Genomic DNA, 22109 nt, shown 5'->3' with positions numbered 1-22109 from the left:
ATCTGACTCGCACAAGATCACAAAGCCACCCCTACACTCAGATATCTTAATAGACGCAAATAAAATATTAAATTCTTCTAGTCATACCTATATCATATCAGCCATATCATGACAACGAAAACAGCACACGTCAATAACGTCTATGAAAATAATTATTTTAACATGTTACTCATCGGAGCCATTGTTTAATGGTTAATATCTAAAAGATGTTGTTTCATTTCATATCATTCCAACAGAAATCACCGGTTTGGCAGTTAAGACATTTAGCAGTTATTCGTACAAACTATTTTGTTGTTAAATCTTTGAATGGTATTTAGAAGCGAAACACATAAGGAAGAGAATTTATGGATGTCAACTTCTTTATTATGAGGAACACAACGTTTTGGGGTATATACTTACTCCTTCATCAGATATTATAATATTCACCTGATGAAGGAGTAAGCATATACTCCGAAACGCCTCATATTAAAGAAACTGACATCCCTAAAAAATTAATGTTCTTCGTTATATTGTTATTATTACTCATCTCATATTATTATGAACTTTACATTTCTACAAGTGTGTCTCATAGGTCAAATATGGCCGAATGTTGTGACTTTTAGTCAGCAATTATTATACACTGATACGTACAACTAGTGACGCGTCTAGGCTATTCAACAATCACGCGCACCTGAGACACCCGAGTTCCAATCGAACTGCGCACTCCTCCACGCTGCAACCCCAAGAGTTCTAGGCAATTTTATGGAACACTCGATTTATCGACAGTCAGTGGTTGATGTCTGCAAAAACCAAATGCCGAACTGTGTTATCTAATTTACGGACATTTGGGTGGTGATGGCAAATCTATCCAGACCGTATGGGGTCGATCAATTATAACACGGACTAATGAGTGCCGACCAAGGAAGCGCGACCATTGCCGATGTCCAAGGCCTAACCAATCTGAAAGTGTGCCTCTTTCGTGCGAGTGCCTCGGCTCGGGATGAAGTGCACGAGCAGGTCTGATGCATGCTGACGTGGAACCAAGGAAGATGCCACAGGCCTACCTCGCTTTATTAGGCTTTGTATTTGTACAGGTGAGTTCTTCTGTAATTACTGATGCTCGATGTTAAGGGTTACCTGTCTGTTTTACAGTTACAATGTGGCATATGTGTACTATAATGACTTTCTCTTGCAATGGTATGGAGTAAACGAGAAGAAAAATGCCGTTTCTTCAATATAATCCTGTTTTAGTGGTGGGTTTAATTTTAGCATCTCCTTTGTAAAATAAATTGTAAGCGATCAATAATATTTATAAAAAAAGGTATTTAATGTGAAACGAATACATGTAAATGAATTTTGTTTTTTATGAAATGGAGGTTTATGATGCAAACAATTTTAAACAACGTAAATAGTTGCGTATTTTGAATGTTATAACAATGTGATTCAATATCATATGTTGAGTAGGTTATGTGTACTGTGTTATATTCTGGTGTCTGACATCTCAAGAATACTCTCTAGTGTGTAAACCATATCACCTGCTATTGAGTGTTTAAACGTCAACCGCATGCACTATATAATGGTGTATAGTGTCAAGAATGAAATATATAATTTGTACGAAATGCACGTAATCGTGGATCATCGACAACAGGTATAACATACTACTTAACCTTAAGGATAGATATTCTTAGTGTCCTCTGTAACTGGATGTGCGAGATGGTAGGTACAAATAGGATCCGATTTGGGAATGGAATTGACGATAAGCTTCATTACAAGTAATAGTATCCAAAGAAGACGAGAGCATGCGTGAATATGTCTGTTTATATCATATTATTATATTTGTTTGCAATAAAACCTCAAACATTTACAGACCGTCATACCGAAAGACGTCTTGAGGTTATAGAGCCAATGCTACCGATTTTATTGAACGAATGTACCTGTTAAACCATCCTTATTCTTAGAAACCTACATCGCTATGTTCCTGTTGTTTCCGGCATTGATTCTCGGTCAGTGTTTATAAACTCATTTGTTATTCACTGCTGGTTGATATATGTGTTTATGTAGATAAAACATACATCATAAAAACAAACATCAATAATTTGATATATACATGTTTTACCTACTGGTGCATACCACCGTGAAACGTTATAGTTTCTCGTCAAGGTACAAGGGTTAAACCGAGTGGTCGGTTCAAATTAATCGAAGGTTGTGGGATCATTAATAATGTTATTGGTGTGGATTGTTAGGAATGAATATCCTTCAGTGAGTGAGTAAGTTTTGAACAGTATTTCAGTTACCTCGCGGCGTGACAACTTGATTTGGGAGGAACGTTACGTTTGATTCAGACGTAACATCCTTGGTTGGTTTGGTTTGTTGCACTCAGCAATATTCCAGCTATTCGGTCTGTAAATAATCGAGTCTGGACCAGACAATCCAGTGATTGATATCATGAGCATCGATCCACGTAATTGGGATAGTTGACCTTCTTCAACCAAGTCAGCGAGCCTGACCACCCGATCCCGTTAGTTGTCTCTTACGACAAGCATAGTCGCCCTTTACGGCAAGCATGGGTTGCTGAAGACCTATTCTTTCCCGGATCTTCGCGGGTTACAGTTTTGGGGAAACCCACGAGCACAATCATCTTAGAAACAACTGATGAATTGTACATGTACAATTTACTCCAGGAGATGGTTCCACTGATCCGTTGAGCAAAGATAAGCTTACAACCTGAAACCTGGAATTGTAGTTTCAACACAAGCATTTATCATATCAGGTTTACATCAAGATGATATCGTTCCCCAACGCCGGTTTTCAGTCACTCTGTTAATCACTACATACCTTGGATCTTGTTTGAATGATATATACCACATGACGACTAAGGGAATCGGGTGGATACATTGTGACATCTATTTCATTGTTTGTAATCATACTTCGACGATATTGATTGATGCTCACAATATCAACCTCATGTTGGTCCAATCCAGACGGGTGGCCCAGTCGTCTAATGCACCGCAATTCGTTGTGCATAGCTGCGTCCCCTGGGTAAACCAGAAACATACGGTCGTGGGTACGAATCCTAGTTCGCCCCGAATATGTTTCTAGGTTTGTAAGCACCATACCCGTGCTCGCTGGTTTCTCCGAAGACCTGCTTCACTGCAGGCTTACCCGTCTCCCCCCACCCTCATCCCCCCTTATAGTAAGCTGACTCGCCGTGATGTAAATGGAACTGGAACACTGGTGTTAAAACCAACTCACGCACTCTAGTTAGTCCAGACTCTATATCTAAAAGCAGTCTACATATAACTGTTATGTTGTTATTTCTATCTATATGCGCTAATACATCCTTTATTATAATCCTTGATTCGTCAGCAACACACATGTCGGTTTGGCCAACGACCTTAGCTTTTGTGCCAAATGAAAAAAAAGCTAACACTACCTACCCAAACAGGCGCTAGCCTGACTCACCCATCAAATTATAAAACTGTTTTGTTTGCAGTGAGTAATGTCTCATTAGTTAACAAATGAAGGCAAACCGAACAGTTGATTTTCCAAGTAATGTGGAGCCGGGATAACCGACGCTCTATTTCGCGTTTTCCTTCTTATTGCCTGAATCAGGCAACGTTCCGCTTTCTAAACGATATCATCCATTATGGTTGCCTGTCTGGCTGCATCGTCACCATCAGTTATCCTTCTGTTGTCTGGTATTGATACTGGACGTTCACATTGAATCATTATGATTGTTCTTTTATCTGAATCACTGGATAAGCGTTCCGCTATCAACGATTTCTTCCGCCTGGCTGCATGTATTTCGCATCAGATCTGAGACTAAACGATGAAAATGAATGTAAATGCAAACTTCGGCCAGAGATTGTCTTTGATCTTCCCAGCATTAATGACAAAGATCCAAATGTGATCTGGTTTTCATTAATAGATGCCATCAGTCTGGAATATATTAATAGTCTTTGGGAAATTGGGGCTCATTTATATCCACATCTACGGTAGTGTAATCATATCTATAGCTAAGTAATGAATGTGCAGACCGGCGATAGCGACTGTCAATCGTTGTCAGTTTAATGGAGGAGTCGCTGGAATATCTAAATATATCCTTGCTATAAACGTATACTGACACATCTGATGATGTGGAGCAGAGATGATATTCAAGGGACAAAGACTTCGGATCATTAAGACTCCCACTCTCATATCCCGTCACGGTTACATTCAAGACGAACCGTCTTCTTGTCCAGGATCCTATTTGAGACATTTATAGGAAAGCCAGTAATAGACCCTCGGGGGTTAAAACAACAATGATGACTCATAGAGATTATACATGACATGTTAGCGGAGAACGAATGGAGTTCCTTTGATCCTAAGTTTTATAATGGCTATGTAATATTACATGTTTCTCTCTTCGTATTGTTCGATGTCTTGCGAAATACGCATAAAGGATTGTTATATTATCATGGAGATAGCATAGCAACTATGTCAACAGAAAGATGGAATTCCTGAGAATTATATAATTGGTATTACCTGCAACAAACACAGACTACTACATTCGATATTCACACGAAATAAAAATGAATTCCAACACTAATTTAGAAGATCATCATGACCATAATAATTATATCCATAATCATAAATGATGATGATGATGATGATGATGGTGATGATGATATTTGTTCGAATCCATGTTCGCCTTGATTTTGTTTATACGTTTTCCTGTTTCGGCATTCCTAATCACATCAAGCTGACAGGCCGTGATATAATTGACATACTGAGTGTTCAGAACGGCATGAATATAAACTGACTCACTTAGGCAGTTCGTCGTCACAGGTAGAATACGATTACTACCACATACTGCTACTGATGATAATAAAATAAAGTGAAAAAAATACCGCTCTGCTTTCTGTCACTACTAGTAGTACTGATCACTGCACAACCGGGTAATAATTGGTTTTCAGCAACTACTACTGCTACTACTACTACCACTACTTATTATTACTACTAGAATTGTACTGTGCAATTTGGCACACATTTATTTGTCTTATGATCTTCTTGTGAAGCCTGTCAAGACTCATGAAAACAAGGCATTCCTTTCTTACACGAGCCAAGGGTGTGGGACATAATCTTAATGTCAATGTTGATTTTGTTGATGGTTCTGTACTGCTGGACGGTACAGAAATTAGTGTCAACCAAGCGGAGTGCCATATCAAACCGGCCCAGGAGAGGCCATGTGAACGACAACTGTATTTAGTCAGTGTGAGTCTTTCGCTTGGGTGAAGTCGGCTGGCCTGAAAAGTGAGACCGTAGTCCTTCTGTTTGTTGCTCAGGATCAGTCACTTCCCACTCTAAACCGTCAATGTGTGATTTTTGCATCAAAATGTAAATGAAATGTAGAATATGCAATGAATGTGACTGTCCAACACATTGTTATTGGATGCCCAGCTTTGGCACAAACACAGTATCTTAAGCGACATGATCGAGTGGCTCGATCCTTTTATTACCGTCTTCGCCATGGTGCATATGGTACGACACAGAATATGTAGAGGGCGTCATGGAAAATGATAAATACAATTGTTTTTGGAATAGGTCCGTATACAGCCTCAGACGTATAATATATCCAATAAATAACATTTATATCATTGAATTTTCTGTGATTGATTAGATTTAGGATCAAAATGGCAATCATGCAGACCTCAACTTTCGAAATGTCACGCTTGCATCCCAAGTATAAAGTTGTCCGACTCCCAAATTGAATTGTTCTCAGTGCCTGAGGTTTGGTACCTCCCAATCTGTTGACTGACATTGGGAGAGTACCCGGGTTTGCTACCAGAAATACACCCCTTCTGACAATCTGGGTAATGCAGAAGGCTGCAGTGTTGGGGAGTCTTCACATTCTCCGAAAAGTTCTAGGTGGGTTTGACTAAGCAACGCTTTTTCGGAGAAGTTCCATTCGCTGTCCGGGCTGCGTGTAGAGGGTGCAAGGGCCCCGAGCTGATGGTGAGCCTAACCGGCCAGACTGTGCCAGGATCATCCACACCCTTTTTGCTGCATTTTTTATTTGAATCTGTAGATAAAAATGAATACAATACAGTGACCACACACATTATTCTGATACCCAAATTTGGCCCATCTATGTTGCATTCTTAACTTACTGTATTACAGTGCATTCAAGAAACGTTTTAAATTTAAGTTGTATATTAAGTCCTCATACACTGTTTAGTTGTGGGCATTTGACACGGAGATTCTTACAAAAGAAATTCAAATCTTAGTCTCAAATAACTATCTTATTCCGAAATCGTTAATAGGCATGTGTCTGTTTGATGCACCACGGGTTCAGGTTGAAACGAAAGATCATAAAAACTCATCAGATACCATTCGATGCATGTTGATGCTCCGGCTGACAGCAGAGCATCTTCAATGCTATATGAGGAGATAAATTATTCTGTCACAAGGGCTTAGGTTCCGACTGAGGATATCAATTTTCCTCCTGTGACAGATATTCGATACTCTTTAACCCAAAGTAAACTTTTACACACAGAGTTACTTGAAGTTGCGTTGTAACTGAGTGTATTTTCGACTTCCCCATAGAGATACACGCCCCTTTACCATAAGATTAATTACGCCCGTCTGGAAGCGTGTAAATACCTTCAGTGTAGTTTCATATCCTGCTGTAAAACGGGGGGGGGGGGGGGGGGGGGGATGAGAGTCTCCACGAGCGGAGGAATGAGAGACTCTGATTGAGTCGAATTGTAACTAAAGCCACTGAGTGCCCACACAGCGCAGTATCATTAAAGACGTGGCCAATGATACGTTGAGCATTATAAAATGTTGATTAATCTAGAAAGTGAACTTGTCATCGGTTCTCTAAATATAGTATGCTTAATCCGGATTTTGCTTTTTGCCGAAACTGATAGCGGTAATTAGCGCTTCTTAAAATCAAGTATCGGTTTCATCTGTTAAAGAGTATTCTTAATATTCATAATATCCAAGGCTATGGTCGATTCTGCTCCTATGACCAAAGTATAACTATAGAATGGGATATTCGAATACTCTCTCTCTCTCTCTCTCTCTCTCTCTCTCTCTCTATTGATCTCTTATGTTCTAAAAAGAAATTCTCTCTCTCTCTCTCTCTCTCTCTCTCTCTTTCTCTCTCTCTGTCTCGCTCTCTCTCTCTCTATTGATCTCTATTGTTCTAAATCCATTTTCTCTGTTATCAAATTAAGGCACATCCGAAATTACGAATATTCTGGGTGCTGTAATTATTTCAATTTTTGAAGAGTTTCCAAATATTTTCTGATATGCTTGTGCGATTATCCGTATCCATGCCGTCGAACGGTGTATGCAATTTTACATCAGCAAAACAAATAATGGATGAAAGAAGAAATGTTTGACAATGCCCTAGAACGCAACACGAAGGAACACCACTCACCCACTACATATATGCAATTATCGACGTGCCCTTTTCAAAGTGATCCGCGACTGGTTGGAATATTTCAAGTTGTCTACTCTGAGGTCCGCGTCTACCCTCGAGCTAGCTCAAGATGCTCCAGTTGCGCACAGGGACCCACGTGGTATCGTTGACATAGAAGACGATTACCATTTTTGGAACGCAAATATTTCCCATCTTTGACCCTTGTATATTACAGCAATCTGAAATGTAGATCGACGACTCAACAAGCGCCAGTTAGTCAATGTCAGGGGAAACTGTATAATATAAACCTGCATGTCTGAGTCCTGAAAAACACAGCTATAGAAGTGTTGTTTTGTGCAAACCTAAAGGTCAGCAGCACCAGTAATGTCATTAATCATCTTTACGTCAGTTCTCCTTGAAAGGGGGTATTTGTGGTATTGATAAGGTGCGGGAACGGGCATAATCCTAAACTGACATTGACTGGTGTTTTGATGGCAAAGTATACATAATGTGTTTACATGTGATAACTTAATACGCAGATCCAAATTATGAACAGGCATTCTGAAAATAATTATCACATACTCAAATAGTCATTGTGCGTAACAAGTTAATGTCGAAATGGCAAAAATTACAAACCTCTTGACGTATGCATCAATTTTGTACTTGTGGGATATGACAAGATGTAATATGTAGAAAGGGCTTGTTTGCCACTTCTCATTGTATTAGTGTTGCAACCAAGAAGCAGTACTGCTTGTCCTCCTTATAACGGTCATTCACCGTATGAGTGGTTTTGTATTAATGTATATTATATTAAAGATTTTTTTAGAGACGTATAAAACCTGTATGCACGTATTTTTTTCACAGATCTCTATTTGTTGATTAAACGAACTTCATTAAAGTTCAGTAACCTTTTGGCTACATTACCAACATCTGTCAAGAACTTTACTTCCGATGTTATTTCACCATGACATCTTGAAGTAACTAGGTTGGGACTATACCACAATAAATGATTGACACATTAATCTCACTAGGTTGGGTATATACCACAATAAATGATTGACACATTGATCTCACAAGGCTGGAACTATGCCACAGTAAATGCCTGACACATTGATCCTGCTAGTTTGGGTCTATACCACAGTAAATGCCTGACACATTGATCCTGCTAGTTTGGGTCTATACCACAGTAAATGCCTGACACATTGATCTTGCTAGTTTGGGTCTATACCACAGTAAATGCCTGACACATTGATCTTGCTAGGTTGGGTCTATTCCACAGTAAATGCCTGACACATTGATCTTGCTAGGTTGGGTCTATTCCACAGTAAATGCCTGACACATTGATCTTGCTAGGTTGGGTCTATTCCACAGTAAATGAATGACACATTGATCTTGCTAGGTTGGGTCTATTCCACAGTAAATGAATGACATATTGATCTTGCTAGATCTTGCTAAAATGTAAGGAGACTTGTTCTGGAATCTCCATGTGTAACATGTAAGGAGACTTGTTCAGAGATCTCCATGTGTAACATGTAAGAGGACTTGTTCTGGGATCTCCATGTGTAACATGTAAGGAGACTTGTTCTGGGATCTCCATGTGTAACATGTAAGGAGACTTGTTCAGGGATCTCCATATGTATCATGTAAGGAGACTTGTTCAGAGATCTCCATGTGTAACATGTAAGAGGACTTGTTCTGGGATCTCCATGTGTAACATGTAAGGAGACTTGTTCTGGGATCTCCATGTGTAACATGTAAGGAGACTTGTTCAGGGATCTCCATATGTAACATGTAAGGAGACTTGTTCAGGGATCTCAATATGTAACATGTAAGGAGACTTGTTCAGGGATCTCCATATGTAACATGTAAGGAGACTTGTTCAGGGATCTCAATATGTAACATGTAAGGAGACTTGTCCTGGGATCTCCATATGTAACATGTAAGGAGACTTGTCCTGGGATCTCCATATGTAACATGTAAGGAGACTTGTTCTGGGATCTCCATATGTATCACGTAAGGAGACTTGTTCTGGGATCTCCATATGTATCATGTAAGGAGACTTGTTTTGGGATCTCCATACGTATCATGTAAGGAGGCGTTTCTTGGTGTAAATGAGTCGAGCCACGGATTGCCGTCTTGGTACAACAACACACAATCAGTCAAGGCACACAAAGAAATATTGGGCTCCTTCTGTTCTTCTAAAATGTGTAAAAAATACTGTGGCTTAGTGAAAGTCTAAACATTTGGATGAGAACTACATGTCAAACATCATGACTGACAATCTTTGCATTCACAGGTTTGATCAATAGTATTATTCCTAATTTGAATTAGCCCAAACTGAATGCAGATCAATCTCAGATCTGTAACGGTTCCATCCGTTGTATCTTTAAATCATGGAATGACACCAGGAAGTAATACTTGTTGGATGGATCACAGGCATTGGTCAGGACGTCATTCGATTACAAATGTGACCCGAAAACCATTCTGGTCCGAATGACAGACTTTTGATGCAATTACCACCCAGAACGCACGCCTTGGAAGCGAATTTGGAATGTCAAGAGTCAAAATTGTGTGACAGTTAGGGCCAATGTGTTTTGTTGTCATGGAAATTAATAACACTGAAGCGACGTAAGAATTATCTTTATTGATAATAAACACAGAAATTAGTTTAACATCCAATTACGCAAGGTTGTCGTATAGAAAAATCGATATCATTTATAGCTATAGCTTCCTTAAAATCACTGTCAGAATGGGGAAAATGCTGTGTTTTTCTAAATGTTGATTCCCTCCACGTGTAATCACAACTGAAGCAAAAGAAAATGCAATAAAGGAATAATGAATACTGTCCGTTGAAATAACCCACATTTCAGAGGGTAACCACGAATTCTGTTATACATGCTGTTGGTGTGTGGCTGCTTGTACTAGTCCGGATTATTTTTTAAATATTTTTTTTGCTCACCAACTGTGATACCATGACCCAGTTTTATCACGGATACCCCACACATATAAAGTATCCTGACTCCGAGCTGATCACTCTTTGGTTTATCCCCTTAAAGCCGTGCGCCAGGCAGGGGAACAACAAATACCATTATTTTAACGTTTTGTAGTATGGCGCGGCCGGCGATTGAACCACTGACCTCAAGACCATGGATGCGCTCTGTAAATGGAATACACAGTAAAAGTGAATGGTACATATAGAAATTGAGCATCTATTTTTAGGGTGGAGAGATTCCAAGACTGCTTATGAGTAGCATGTTCTAAATACCTGTTTTCAGAATCATATCTGCGGGTACGGGTGGCTAAGTCGTCTAAGGGGCCGTAAATCGCTGTGATTAATTTTCTTGTCAACACCATACCCGCGCTCGTGTTAAGAAATTAGTAAACGCCTAAATAATAGTGACGAACCCCTTTGCATACTCATAAGAAATATCCGTCAAACAGCAGAATCCGTTGAACGATTCCAATTGTTTATGAATCACTTTCAAATAGTTTAGGAACTAGGTGTTCACAAAAAGGGTTCTTACAACGGGCTTTTCTCCCCTAGTACGCTGACACGCCGTGATATAACCCAAATACTGTAAAAAATGGCGTAAACCATCCTTACATTACTCACGAATTAAATTGGCATAATTCTTCTGGGATGACAATTATTACCTTCATTTACGCCGGGCTTAAAGCGAAAAGATTTCTTAGATGCAGTAAAGAGGAAAAAAAAAACAATAAAAAAATAAAATTGCTTGTTTTAGTGAAAAACATTCTTAAGATCAGGGTTAGAATTGGTCTTCAGCAACCCATGTTTGTTGGATGAGGCGACCAACGTTCAGGCATGAAATCGCATCCCATTATTGTGTATATCGATGCTCATGATGTCAATCACTGGATTGTCTGCTCCAGATTCGAATATAACCTATCATATATTAGAAATAATTAGAACCCCGTTTGTCCTGACACGTGCGTTTGCAATGTGGAGGAAAATAACATGTCTCTACTGTAAAATAAATGACAGTTTGATAATCAATGTACAACCGAATTATGTCGGAAATTGGTTTGAGAAACCCATACATATATTTACCATTAAGCATGTCAGGTATCGGACGAGATCCAGCACTCGTCACGTCACAGTCGCGTGACGTACGATTTATTATTCGTTCAATTATGCTCATTTGGAAACGTGTCCTGCATAGCAAGCAACAAAACACCGTCCCCGACATGTTCCAGAGACCGCGCTGCCCGATTCCTTCATGAATTATTAACAGTTCTCCTTCTCTGCTTTCTGACTGCAACTTACAGCAATGTCTGATCGATTTGATCCAAAGAAGGAAGGAAAACACCTAGAGGAGTCTCATTACTGTATTCATGGAGTGTATCGCGCCATCGGAGTACTTCAAGATATTCCTGGACACAGTTCCGCGAGACACTCGTCTATGCTGCTTTTGATCAAATTATCTAGTATTTTCTTTTACGTGAGCTTCCCCATACATATTACATGCATGACGTCATAGACAATCAGCTCCGGATAAAGCAGCGATAAGCTATGAAAAAAAGGCCATATAGAGAAAATAGTTTGTTACAAGAGTTTGGGGAAATAAAGATAATTTCAAACGAAATCGGGTGCAGGGAAGGTCATCTGTAAGTCTTATCTCGCAAAATTAGTAATGTGAGACATATTTTGGTGTCGAGAAGATGGGACACTGCGAACTATGATGTAGCAAACAGTAGTTGTATGTGCACCCCTGGTGAGATGAGGTGAAATGGATTGAAAGTCGCTTTCAAGATTTTCATTGCGCTCATGTAGCGCGTGCGTGTGGGTAGTGTTGGGTTTTGGGGGTAGTGTTGGGGGCAGCTTGTAATAGTTGCTAGTATTCTTTTGGCGAACATCTGGTGAAGTAGGTGAGATGAAATGAAATGAAACGGATTCAACGTCGCTTTCAAGATTATTGCACGTACGTAGCGCGTGCGTGCGCATGTGTGTGTATGTGTGTGTATTTATGTGTGTGCGTGCGTGTGTGTGTGCGTGCGTGCGTGCGTGCGTGTATGACTGCTTATAATAGTCCGGACAAGAGCCAGTATTTTACCCTTTTCGGAAACATCTCGTGATGTCGCGATCCGTTTAAATAATTTTCAATACTATTTTGCATTTTACACACAACCGAAAATTGGTTCGGCCGATAATCGAGACTGGTTATTTTCTGACTTTGACGTTATAGATTAATAGTTAAGAGCCATTCCTTCAGAACGGTAATGTGTGGACATTTTAAAGTTATTCCAAGTTTAAACCAACCCGTCCATCAACTGAGAGAATGTTTGCAATATGAATAGAACATGCAGGTTTGCTGGATTTATGGTTTAAGCTCATGTTGTTTATATCTCCAGGCAATGCGCTCTTTTAACGATAACAAATTTACCTAAAAATCTCAGCAAAGACGTTTATGCCTAAAGCAATCTTACACCAGGCGTTGAATAAACATAAGCACGGTAACAACGGTGGCACAATCTTCCACATCATATAGAAACTGTTAATACAGAAACATCTTGAAAGAAAAGACAAACGGTGGATTAAATAACCTCTATAAACTATTTGCAGGATTTGCGGGAAATTGAAGACCTGGTTTAATCACAGAACAATATAATCGAATCAACACACATCGGCTTATTTTTCATCCAATGAAATTAGTCGAAATATCTCAGGCGAGGGTTTAGTTAGATCTTCATTCCTTTCGGATGTCTTTGGTTCTCCTGATGTTTAATTCAACGTCCATATCAAGGTTTAATTGATTTCTGTAGCCTGCACCGATGACCTGACTAAACAGATTATAAGGGTCTTGATAAGAAGTTTAGTGAGCTTAAGTCGAATTTCATTGATTTGATAAGGAGCATTTTATTGACAAGATAATCAAATGGTCTGTGTGACTAAGAAACGTTTTTCGCGGGAAGCACGCAATCTGTGCATGTTTCAGTGTTTATTGCAACCTGTATGTGATTGCAAAGGCATCTTTGTGGCCATGGGGCGAGCATTATAAAAATTAACATATATATTTGCATTTTTGGAAGGATTCCTTTTCAAATTGTTCACTCTATTAATCAGGATCAAGTTATGTGTGACCTGAATTCTTTTGCTGTAATTATAACAGAAGATATCATACTATTTATCACCCCAAACTGGCTTCCACAGGAGATATCAGATGGGTTAGATCATGCCATATCTCCTAGGATGAGTGAGTGAAGGAGTGAGTATGGTTTAACGCCGCTTTTAGCAATATTCCAGCAATATCACGGCGGGGGACACCAGAAATGGGCTTCACACATTGTACCTATGTCGGGAATCGAACCCGAGTCTTCGGCGTGACGAGCGAACGCTTTAACCACTAGGCTACCCGACCGCCCCTCCTAGGATGAAATTGCATTACAATCCTTTGTTGACCAATTGTAACATCATTTGGTTACAACGACGTCACAAATGATTGGTTAGCTGTACTGGATTTTTGAAGATAAATGTAATCTCACCCATGTGATATCACACATCGATAAGAGAATTAAACTTGTATTGACAAGTGTTGATGTGATTCTCCGTACGTCAACCATCAATGACATGCGCCAGAAAAGACAGATGTACATTATTATAAACATCAACTTTCCTGTTTTATACACAGGATGGTGTGTGTCGCCGCTGTTTGTAGAAGTTGGTATTAGTCCAAGAAGCCGCAACAGTTGCATCCCTTAGGCGCGCCAAAACCCTGTGGATGAGGGTTCGAATCGCCATTCGCCATTTTATTTTTGGTTTGTCAGCACCATACTTGTGCTATCGTGTTTGTTCGGGTGAACGCTTGACTTTTCTGTGCATGTGTTTGTGACGGTTGCCACTGGAGTGGCAGGATACGCGGACCTGTTCGCGAAGACCTTGAATCATGACATTTTTTAATGATTCATGAACACATGATTATGGTATAGTCTGGATCATACAATGGACTCTGCTTTTAGCACAGATGTATTTTGTTTATGGAAAGGGTCTTATTTTACCCAAGTGGTAAACGTTTACGACCTGAAACATTTTCACCGAAGCTTTTATCCTGATACGCCGTGGTAAAATTGAAATGACCAACTAACTGAAGTACTGGCATTAAGCTTAATGCGTCAAATCACATTCTATAATATATCTTTTGACAGGGATTAACTGAATGCATGGGTAGATCTACTTGTTGGGGGTTTATTTACAGTAAGGTTTGGCAGACATAAGCTCATTTCATTGGTTTAAATCCAGTGGCAACAGACAACGCGTCAAATGAAGCGCATTAGCTTCTCTTCTGAACATGGTTGTCAATTCGAAGACCAGAACCATCCTCCGGGATTCCGGTATAGAACAGGCCTCCCTCATAATAACAGCAACATATTCAGACTACATCATATTCAGATTCTGATTAATAGAGTGAACAATTTGAAAACGAAGGATTCCTTCCACTCATGCCAACATATATGTTAATTTGCATAATTTTCGCACCATGCGTCACAAAGGTGTTTGTGCAATAAGATAAAGGTTACAATGAACACTGAAAAATAAAAGCCTTCAAAAGAAATCTGTGCAAAAAGCAGAGTCGATTATACAATTCCGACTATATCATGACCATGTGTCTCTGAATCACTATCAAATAGTGATGATACCAGGTGTTCGCGAAAAGGTGAGCATAGACAGCCATGCTTTGCTCGAAAAAAACTTTTTCAAGTCACAGAAATCATCGGATGTGTACCCCAATATAACAATTCCTGTCGTAGGAGTCGACTAAAATTAGGAAAGTTGGTTACAATATGTGACCTGGCGGAGTATTATCATACACCGAAGGCGTCTAATATTTTGCTATCTGCCACTGAGGGTAGAGACTCGAGTATTGACAGCTTTTCTTGTTACAGCGGGTATATTTCAGAAAAAAAACTAAACATGCCAGACAAGCATCATCTTCCCGAGGCAAGGGCGTTAACTGACTGTAAAAGTCCAGTTTCCTCCCTTGTCGAACTAGGCTGGAATTATGGAGTTATCTTTTGCCTGCACCAACGAGTCGATGCATAGTCCGATCAAAATCACGTAACGAAATCGATATCTGGTTCGTACACAACATGGATTTCAACGTGCCGAGTTTGAGTCGAATGAAGGATTTGCAAAGATGTGTACCGTCGACAGATATTTTCCAAATCTTTTCAGGTTTTTAATCAAGGTGCTCGCGTGATTTGATGCACTTCGCGAAATAAGACCCGTTTTATTACAACATATATCTTGATCATCGATCACATCGTCCCGACTGGGCGCCGCCGTTTTGTTTGAAGCAAATGCAAGTGATATGAGAAGAACCTGATTGGTCAATAGGTGGGGCATAGAAGGGGCATAACTCGTATTAGCCACTGGTGGAGCTACGATCGAACCCAGACATTCCGCCCTAGTTCGGCAGGCGTGAAAACTGGACTGTTAGAGTTAGTAAACGCCCTTGCCTCGGGAAGATGGACAAACATACTCTTTGTCAAATGTTCTCTCACACTCTTAAGAAACGTAACGTCATGTTAAGATCAGAAATTGTTGCTCTGTGCAGAAACAGATGTGGACAGAAGTTGTTATATATGAATCTCCCTTTGCAAGTCATAAACAAAAATCTAACGAAAACCACCACAAGAAGGTTTTTTAAAATTAATACAAACTGTTTTCATTGCACGACTTTGTGTGTTGATAGAGACAATGATGTCATCACTTAAAGTCATCTATTGTCCTCCAGCTGACCTTCATATAATATTATTTTTATTAGTGCTGACCTTTCAGTTTTTTGGACAGAAGCCTTTCAGCTGTGTTGACTTTTGAAAACAAACACTTAATAAAATACAGTCGTTCCTTTGAATATTAACTATTGTTGCGTCTCACCACTGTGAGTTTATGCAAGTAAAATTCTATGATGATAATCATCTTAACCTTGTTTGTAATGTGTTTTTGAGACAATATCATTAATCTGAAAATCTCCAGTGTGTGCTGAGTGTGTGGTCCTTCATCGCTTCTTTCAGCAACGTCGGCAGCAGGCTCCATTAACATCACGCTCATGTTTGTTCATATTAATCGACAAATCTCGTGCTGCTGTTAATTATTTGTCATACAGCTGCTAGTGTCACTCTACATCCCTTGAGCTAATGATGCTATCTGATTCAATGAGGAGTTATAGGATTCATCCCTGAAATTAGATCTGTCATCTGTAGAGAAATAGAGAGGACCACATATCCTCTGTTTCATCATTAGTAACTGGAATGAGGATTTTGAAAAAACAAACATTTTGACTTGTTTGCTCATTTGGATGATGATTTAGATGTTGTGCGTTTCCTTCATACGATATAAGATATAGTGAAATTGAAAACCAGTTCAATAAGGTATGAAATGCACTCTTGTAGGATAACCGTAAAGAAAGCAAGTCATGTCTGATATTCTATATAAAAGTGTTGAACTTAGTTTATGCTATTAGGCAATAAGCACATTAATACTTTTATGAAGTATTCAATGCTTTTTTATTCGACCTTGAATACATTTTTTGTACCAACCTTACTTGATGGTTGCTAAGAATGAAACTAACAAGAAATGGTTATTGGATGGTAACGTATTTGATACGGGTGTCCTTAGATTTGTTTTGAACCTTAAGTTAGAAGTGTTTCTGCGACTGTTTTCAGCCTAGACCATTTGTAAGTTTTGTATACGTTCTTGTGCTTGGCATGTTATACAGTAAACTACGGTTAAAACGAACACGCTTATAACGAACTGACGGACATAACGAACCTACTTTTTGGTCCCGGCTATTTGCTGTATTTATGCTTATAACGAACTACGGTTATAACGAACTAAGATCAGTAGTCCCTTTGAGTTTGTTATAACCGTAGTTTACTGTATAAGGATGACTGTATCAGTGACCGGTGTTTCCATATCACAGCCTAAGCCTATAAACGCTGCCTGTAAATCAGCGTGACTGATGTAACCGGTTGGTTAATCCCCTGTAGAATCATGTCAGCATTTACTCCTCAGCGACACACACAAAGAAGCTTCGATCGCTACAATTACCACAACATATTTCTACTTTCCCTTGGAAAGACAGGTCTTCAATAATTCACCCATGTTCACTGATTGCAAAACACTGCTTCACCTTCGTATCAACCCCTTCAAGAGTGAAAGCACTGCTTCAAATAGACCATGTACAATTCAATAATAGCGTTTAAATCAGATTTGACGTTGAGCTTGTTCAGAAGGGGATAGAACCGAATTACATAGCTGAGTTATTCAACTCTAATGTATGTGTCTGACCGATAACACGAGCGGTATATTTCACTCAGACCAAATCAGCGAGGGTTATAAGCAGTCACTCACGGACTACAAAATAGGACATAAATAGGTGGAATATAGTCTGCGAATGGGATAGAAAATACTTAGGTTGGGATTCTAATCTACAAAACACTGTCAGGGTAATTGATGGCCATGGATAGCGGGAAGCAGAGAAAGGCCACAGATGTAATTTGCTGTAAACGGCACGAACGGGAATTAGGTCTTAGACATGGGTTTCATGTGATGCTGCATGAAAATACCCTGATTGCTGCAGCCGAGAAAAGAGGCGTTAGTAGAACGTGATGTAAAACATTTTAGAAAATGGTCGAAGTGCTCTTGGATTCCAATAGGATGAGAACCTTTTCTGCCGTCTTTAGAATCCATACTTGATTTTGATCAATGTAAAAGTTTTGTAACCTAATGAATAAAAAATTCATTTATATCATTGGTCACTTCAAATCAATTCCAAAGTTGTAATCTTCGGAGAGTGCCGCAGGTGAAACCAACACGGGGATATATTTTGTACTACGACATTTATTACAGTGAAACCTTCTTTGGTCGCATGGTTCGTTTTATCTGTGGTATACGGCACAAGTCGATATAAGGCCCAATTCTACTATGACTTTTTAGAAAATACAGGATTCTAATAAGTGAATCAGAGGTTGCAAATCTCAATTAACACTTCATATTTTGTAATAAGACAATTATTACAGTGAAACCTTCTTTGGTCGCATGAGTCGATTTATCTGTGGTATACGGCACAAGTCGATATTAGGCCCAATTCTACTATGACTTTTTAGAAAATACAGGATTCTATTAAGTGAATCAGAGGTTTGAAATCTCAATTACCACTTCTTATTGAAACAGGTGATTTGACGGCCGCATCACAGCTGAATAACGACGTTTACAATTATAGGTTACAAATGCAGAATTGCGGTTACTACAATATTCACGTTTTGTCAGTTCGACAAAGAGAGTGATATAGGGACAACCGAGAAGTTGACGTCTGTGACCTCACATCTTTTGCTTCCGGATGAGCGGTGGCTCGTCAGAATAGTCACGCGCGATGGAGAACGAAACTAGGCTTGTTTAATTTTCTTTAGGGTAGCTACTCCATCTTGGCTTGCAAAGTAGATGTGCTACGCACATTCAATATGCGAGTGACTATTAGGATGTAAAAAGCTATGTTTGAACATGTAGAGTGACATACTCGCTTAAAGGCTTTTTTCGGTGTTTCTTTAATCAGATCGACAACCCACGCAAAAAATGTGGACACGACCTATGTCGCTTTGTTCAATGTCTTCACCAAAGAGTTCGCGTTGAAAGATAAAACATAGAATGGAGATAAATATACTGTGTTTTAAATGTAGAGCCAGGTTACCTGTAGATTTACGCACGCTTAATGTAACATGTGAAACTTTACTGTGCACATTTCAAAACTCAATTTAGCGCGGCTAAAAACTACTATATGATGAACTTAAGTAAGAATCAGTTTGCTCTCGATATAAACATTAAGTATCTCTTTACAAAGATTATAAAGGCTTCACACATACAATACTCTGAGGTATATATATTTTAACATTCGTATTGGTCATTCTTGGAAGCGACGCGATTTGTACTGAACGTCCATATGATGAGAATATATAAGATATTATGTAAACTTGAAGTTAAGCAACGTCGGCGGCGGAGAGAAGTTGGATGGGGGGCCTCTTTCGATATCTTGGCCCCTGCGAGTTTCTAGGGTTTTGGTCCTACCACACACTGAAGCACATGTAGCTCATGTCTCCCCAGGCAAATTAATGACTTTGTTCGAAATATGCTTCTGTTCACCCAGCAGTATATGGGTACCCGGTAGATTGAGATAGTATTGTGACTGGTAACTGTGTTGCGCCTCACAAGGTTTGTGTACTCCACAGGGAGTATTTACAGGTATGGATTTGTCGCTATACAAATTCACACATTATTACATTGTTATTCACACTATCTCACCCACATCTTGCGCATCAGTCATTCGTAGATGTAACTGCACCTAACAGTAACGAAGGTTTTGAGAGTGTGTTCATGGTTAATGTAGATATATGTTAAACAACAGTTGGTGAACGTTGCCTGTGAAAAAAATAGCGACAAATGTTTGTCTTCCCACCCTAACTAGTAGCGTATGACTTGTATCATATATTTCAGATGCTAGCTGTAGTGCTCCCTGCCTCCTCGGCCCCTGGTCACGGGGACCACATCCCCCAACCTGCGATGTCCTGCGACCCCAGGAACTCCACATGTCCGGACCACTTCTGTTGTGTCAAAAAGGTGAAGCGATTGTTTTATTGTTCATGTGAGATACAGTGACACTGGCGTTTGGTTAGTTGATACTGTAATACAGTAAACTACGGTTAAAACGAACACGCTTATAACGAACTGACGGATATAACGAACCTACTTTTTGGTCCCGACTATTTGCTGTAGTTATGCTGTATTTATGCTTATAACAAACTACGGTTATAACGAACTCAAATTAGTAGTCCCTTTGAGTTCGTTATAACCGTAGTTTACTGTCGTACTTTTGTATCAGGAGAGGTGACACTCGCACTGTTTTAACGAATGTTGGAATCGAACCAGTTTTGTTGCAATCCAACACTCAATCAACGGAACTAACATATCAATCCTACATGAGATTAATGTAATACAAAGTACAAATATCCCTCGATCTGTCCACTGCTTCGATGGCTCTGTTAGTGGAGGGGTTAACGATTACAAAACGAGACGGAGTTGTCATTTATGACACTCTAGACTCCAGATTGTATATTGATAACAACTTCAAAGCTTGATATTTGTGTCCAGTTCATATGTCCGCAATTAGTCATGAAGCTAGGATGCTAACATCAATGTTTTGTCTCATCAATGTATCCTACTATATACATGTGGGTATGCAAAATACTGAAAAGTCTAATTTGATTAAAAATAGATCATGCTAGATACAAAATATAATTATTCAATACATATGGAAATTTATATATTCTCCTGTATGTAACTTCAAGAGACATTACATGAATATCACCATCTCACATTTGCAACACAATTAATTTAATTATTACTCACTTATGCTGTAAATTTGTATATTGAAATGAACATTTGATTCAAATATCATATTTTGATTTTTACAGGTTATCACATATGCAGATGTCAGTAAATATGCAATTGGATTCACGGAGTGTCAACCTCTTCGAAAATTGAAATATTTTTGCCTGGTGATAACAGAGGATTTTATGTGCCCGTGTGAAAAAGGATTAATGTGTAAAGTTAAAGACGGTGACAATTTCGGACATTGTGAGCCAGCCGTGGATTGATACCGTTAATGAAGAGGAAATTGGTGTTACTTCTTGCCGGCTGATTGCGGGTGTTGGTGCCCCTTGTGTGGAGTTATCCGTTATAACTGAGGATTTGTGATGGATACCAGTGACAACAACGAAGATTCCCTGTGAAAGCATTGGTGTAAAATTGCCCACGGCTTTAATGTTATATCCTATAATTGGCAGAGATTTAGGAGAAGGCTTAAGATAAAGTTGGAACAAATTGGCGTAAATGGATAACGTGTTTTTTATAGCCCTCTGTGACATCTGGTTGAACCTCATCGCCTCTCGCAGTGTCAGAGAGGTATAGATTGACGTGGGTTTAAAGTCCACTTAGGCCTACACTAAAGCTACACCAATTTCTAAAAGGAATTTCGTGTTCTATCGGGAAATATGAGAAGCCACAACACACATATGCATTATCATATGCAAGACCAAGACATGAAACTCTCAGCAACGAAAACACTAGAATAGATAGAGATCCATGTGTGGTGCATGCCGTAATTGCTGACTTGACTATATTAGAAACAAGTTTACGTTTATTACCTTGTATTACACGAAGCCACACTACTGATGTCAAATACATGTATGTTAGTACATATGTGTTTGTTGTTTGTTCCAACACGCTAGTGAATGGGGGATGTTGTCTGCTGCTGAAACAATGAGGATAACTCGGTGATGGATGTGACAAGGAAGATGGATGATATAATGGCCTCTCATCTTATCCCTGCTCCTTAGGACTGCCAGTGTCAAGTCAAGCGATATCGCAAGTTGCAAATAACTTTTATCATAGCCAAATGGGTCCATGTCACTCCACGTCAAGGTGCCCCACGTGATGGCGAGCCTACACGAATGCTAGATTACATCTGTTGTAGGCGACTATGCTTGTCGTAAGAGGCTACTAACGGAATCGGGTGGTCAGGCTTTCTGACTTGGTTGATGCATGTCATTGATCCAGATTGCGTGGATTGATGCTCATGATGTCACTCACTGGATTGTCTGGTCCAGACCCGAATATTTACAGACCGCCGTCATGTAGCTGGAATGTTGC

At 39.4% G+C, this 22109-nt stretch overlaps 1 protein-coding gene across 1 annotated transcript; it reads left to right on the top strand.

Annotated features, from left to right (window-relative positions):
• The first annotated feature begins 750 nt into the window (after positions 1-750).
• LOC139475017 (uncharacterized) lies at positions 751-21634 on the top strand. Its single transcript, XM_071258232.1, has 3 exons — positions 751-1073; positions 19896-20018; positions 20873-21634. The coding sequence occupies exons 1-3, from the start codon at positions 1002-1004 to the stop codon at positions 21053-21055; spliced, it is 378 nt and encodes a 125-aa protein (XP_071114333.1). The 5' UTR covers positions 751-1001; the 3' UTR covers positions 21056-21634.
• Positions 21635-22109: the final 475 nt, after the last annotated feature.

This window comes from Haliotis cracherodii, unplaced genomic scaffold (genome assembly GCF_022045235.1).
Source record: "Haliotis cracherodii isolate W230 unplaced genomic scaffold, xgHalCrac1.p SCAF_3, whole genome shotgun sequence".
NCBI lineage: Eukaryota > Metazoa > Mollusca > Gastropoda > Lepetellida > Haliotidae > Haliotis > Haliotis cracherodii.
Note: the sequence above shows the minus strand (reverse complement) of the source record. Positions and strands in the feature narration are given on the sequence as shown.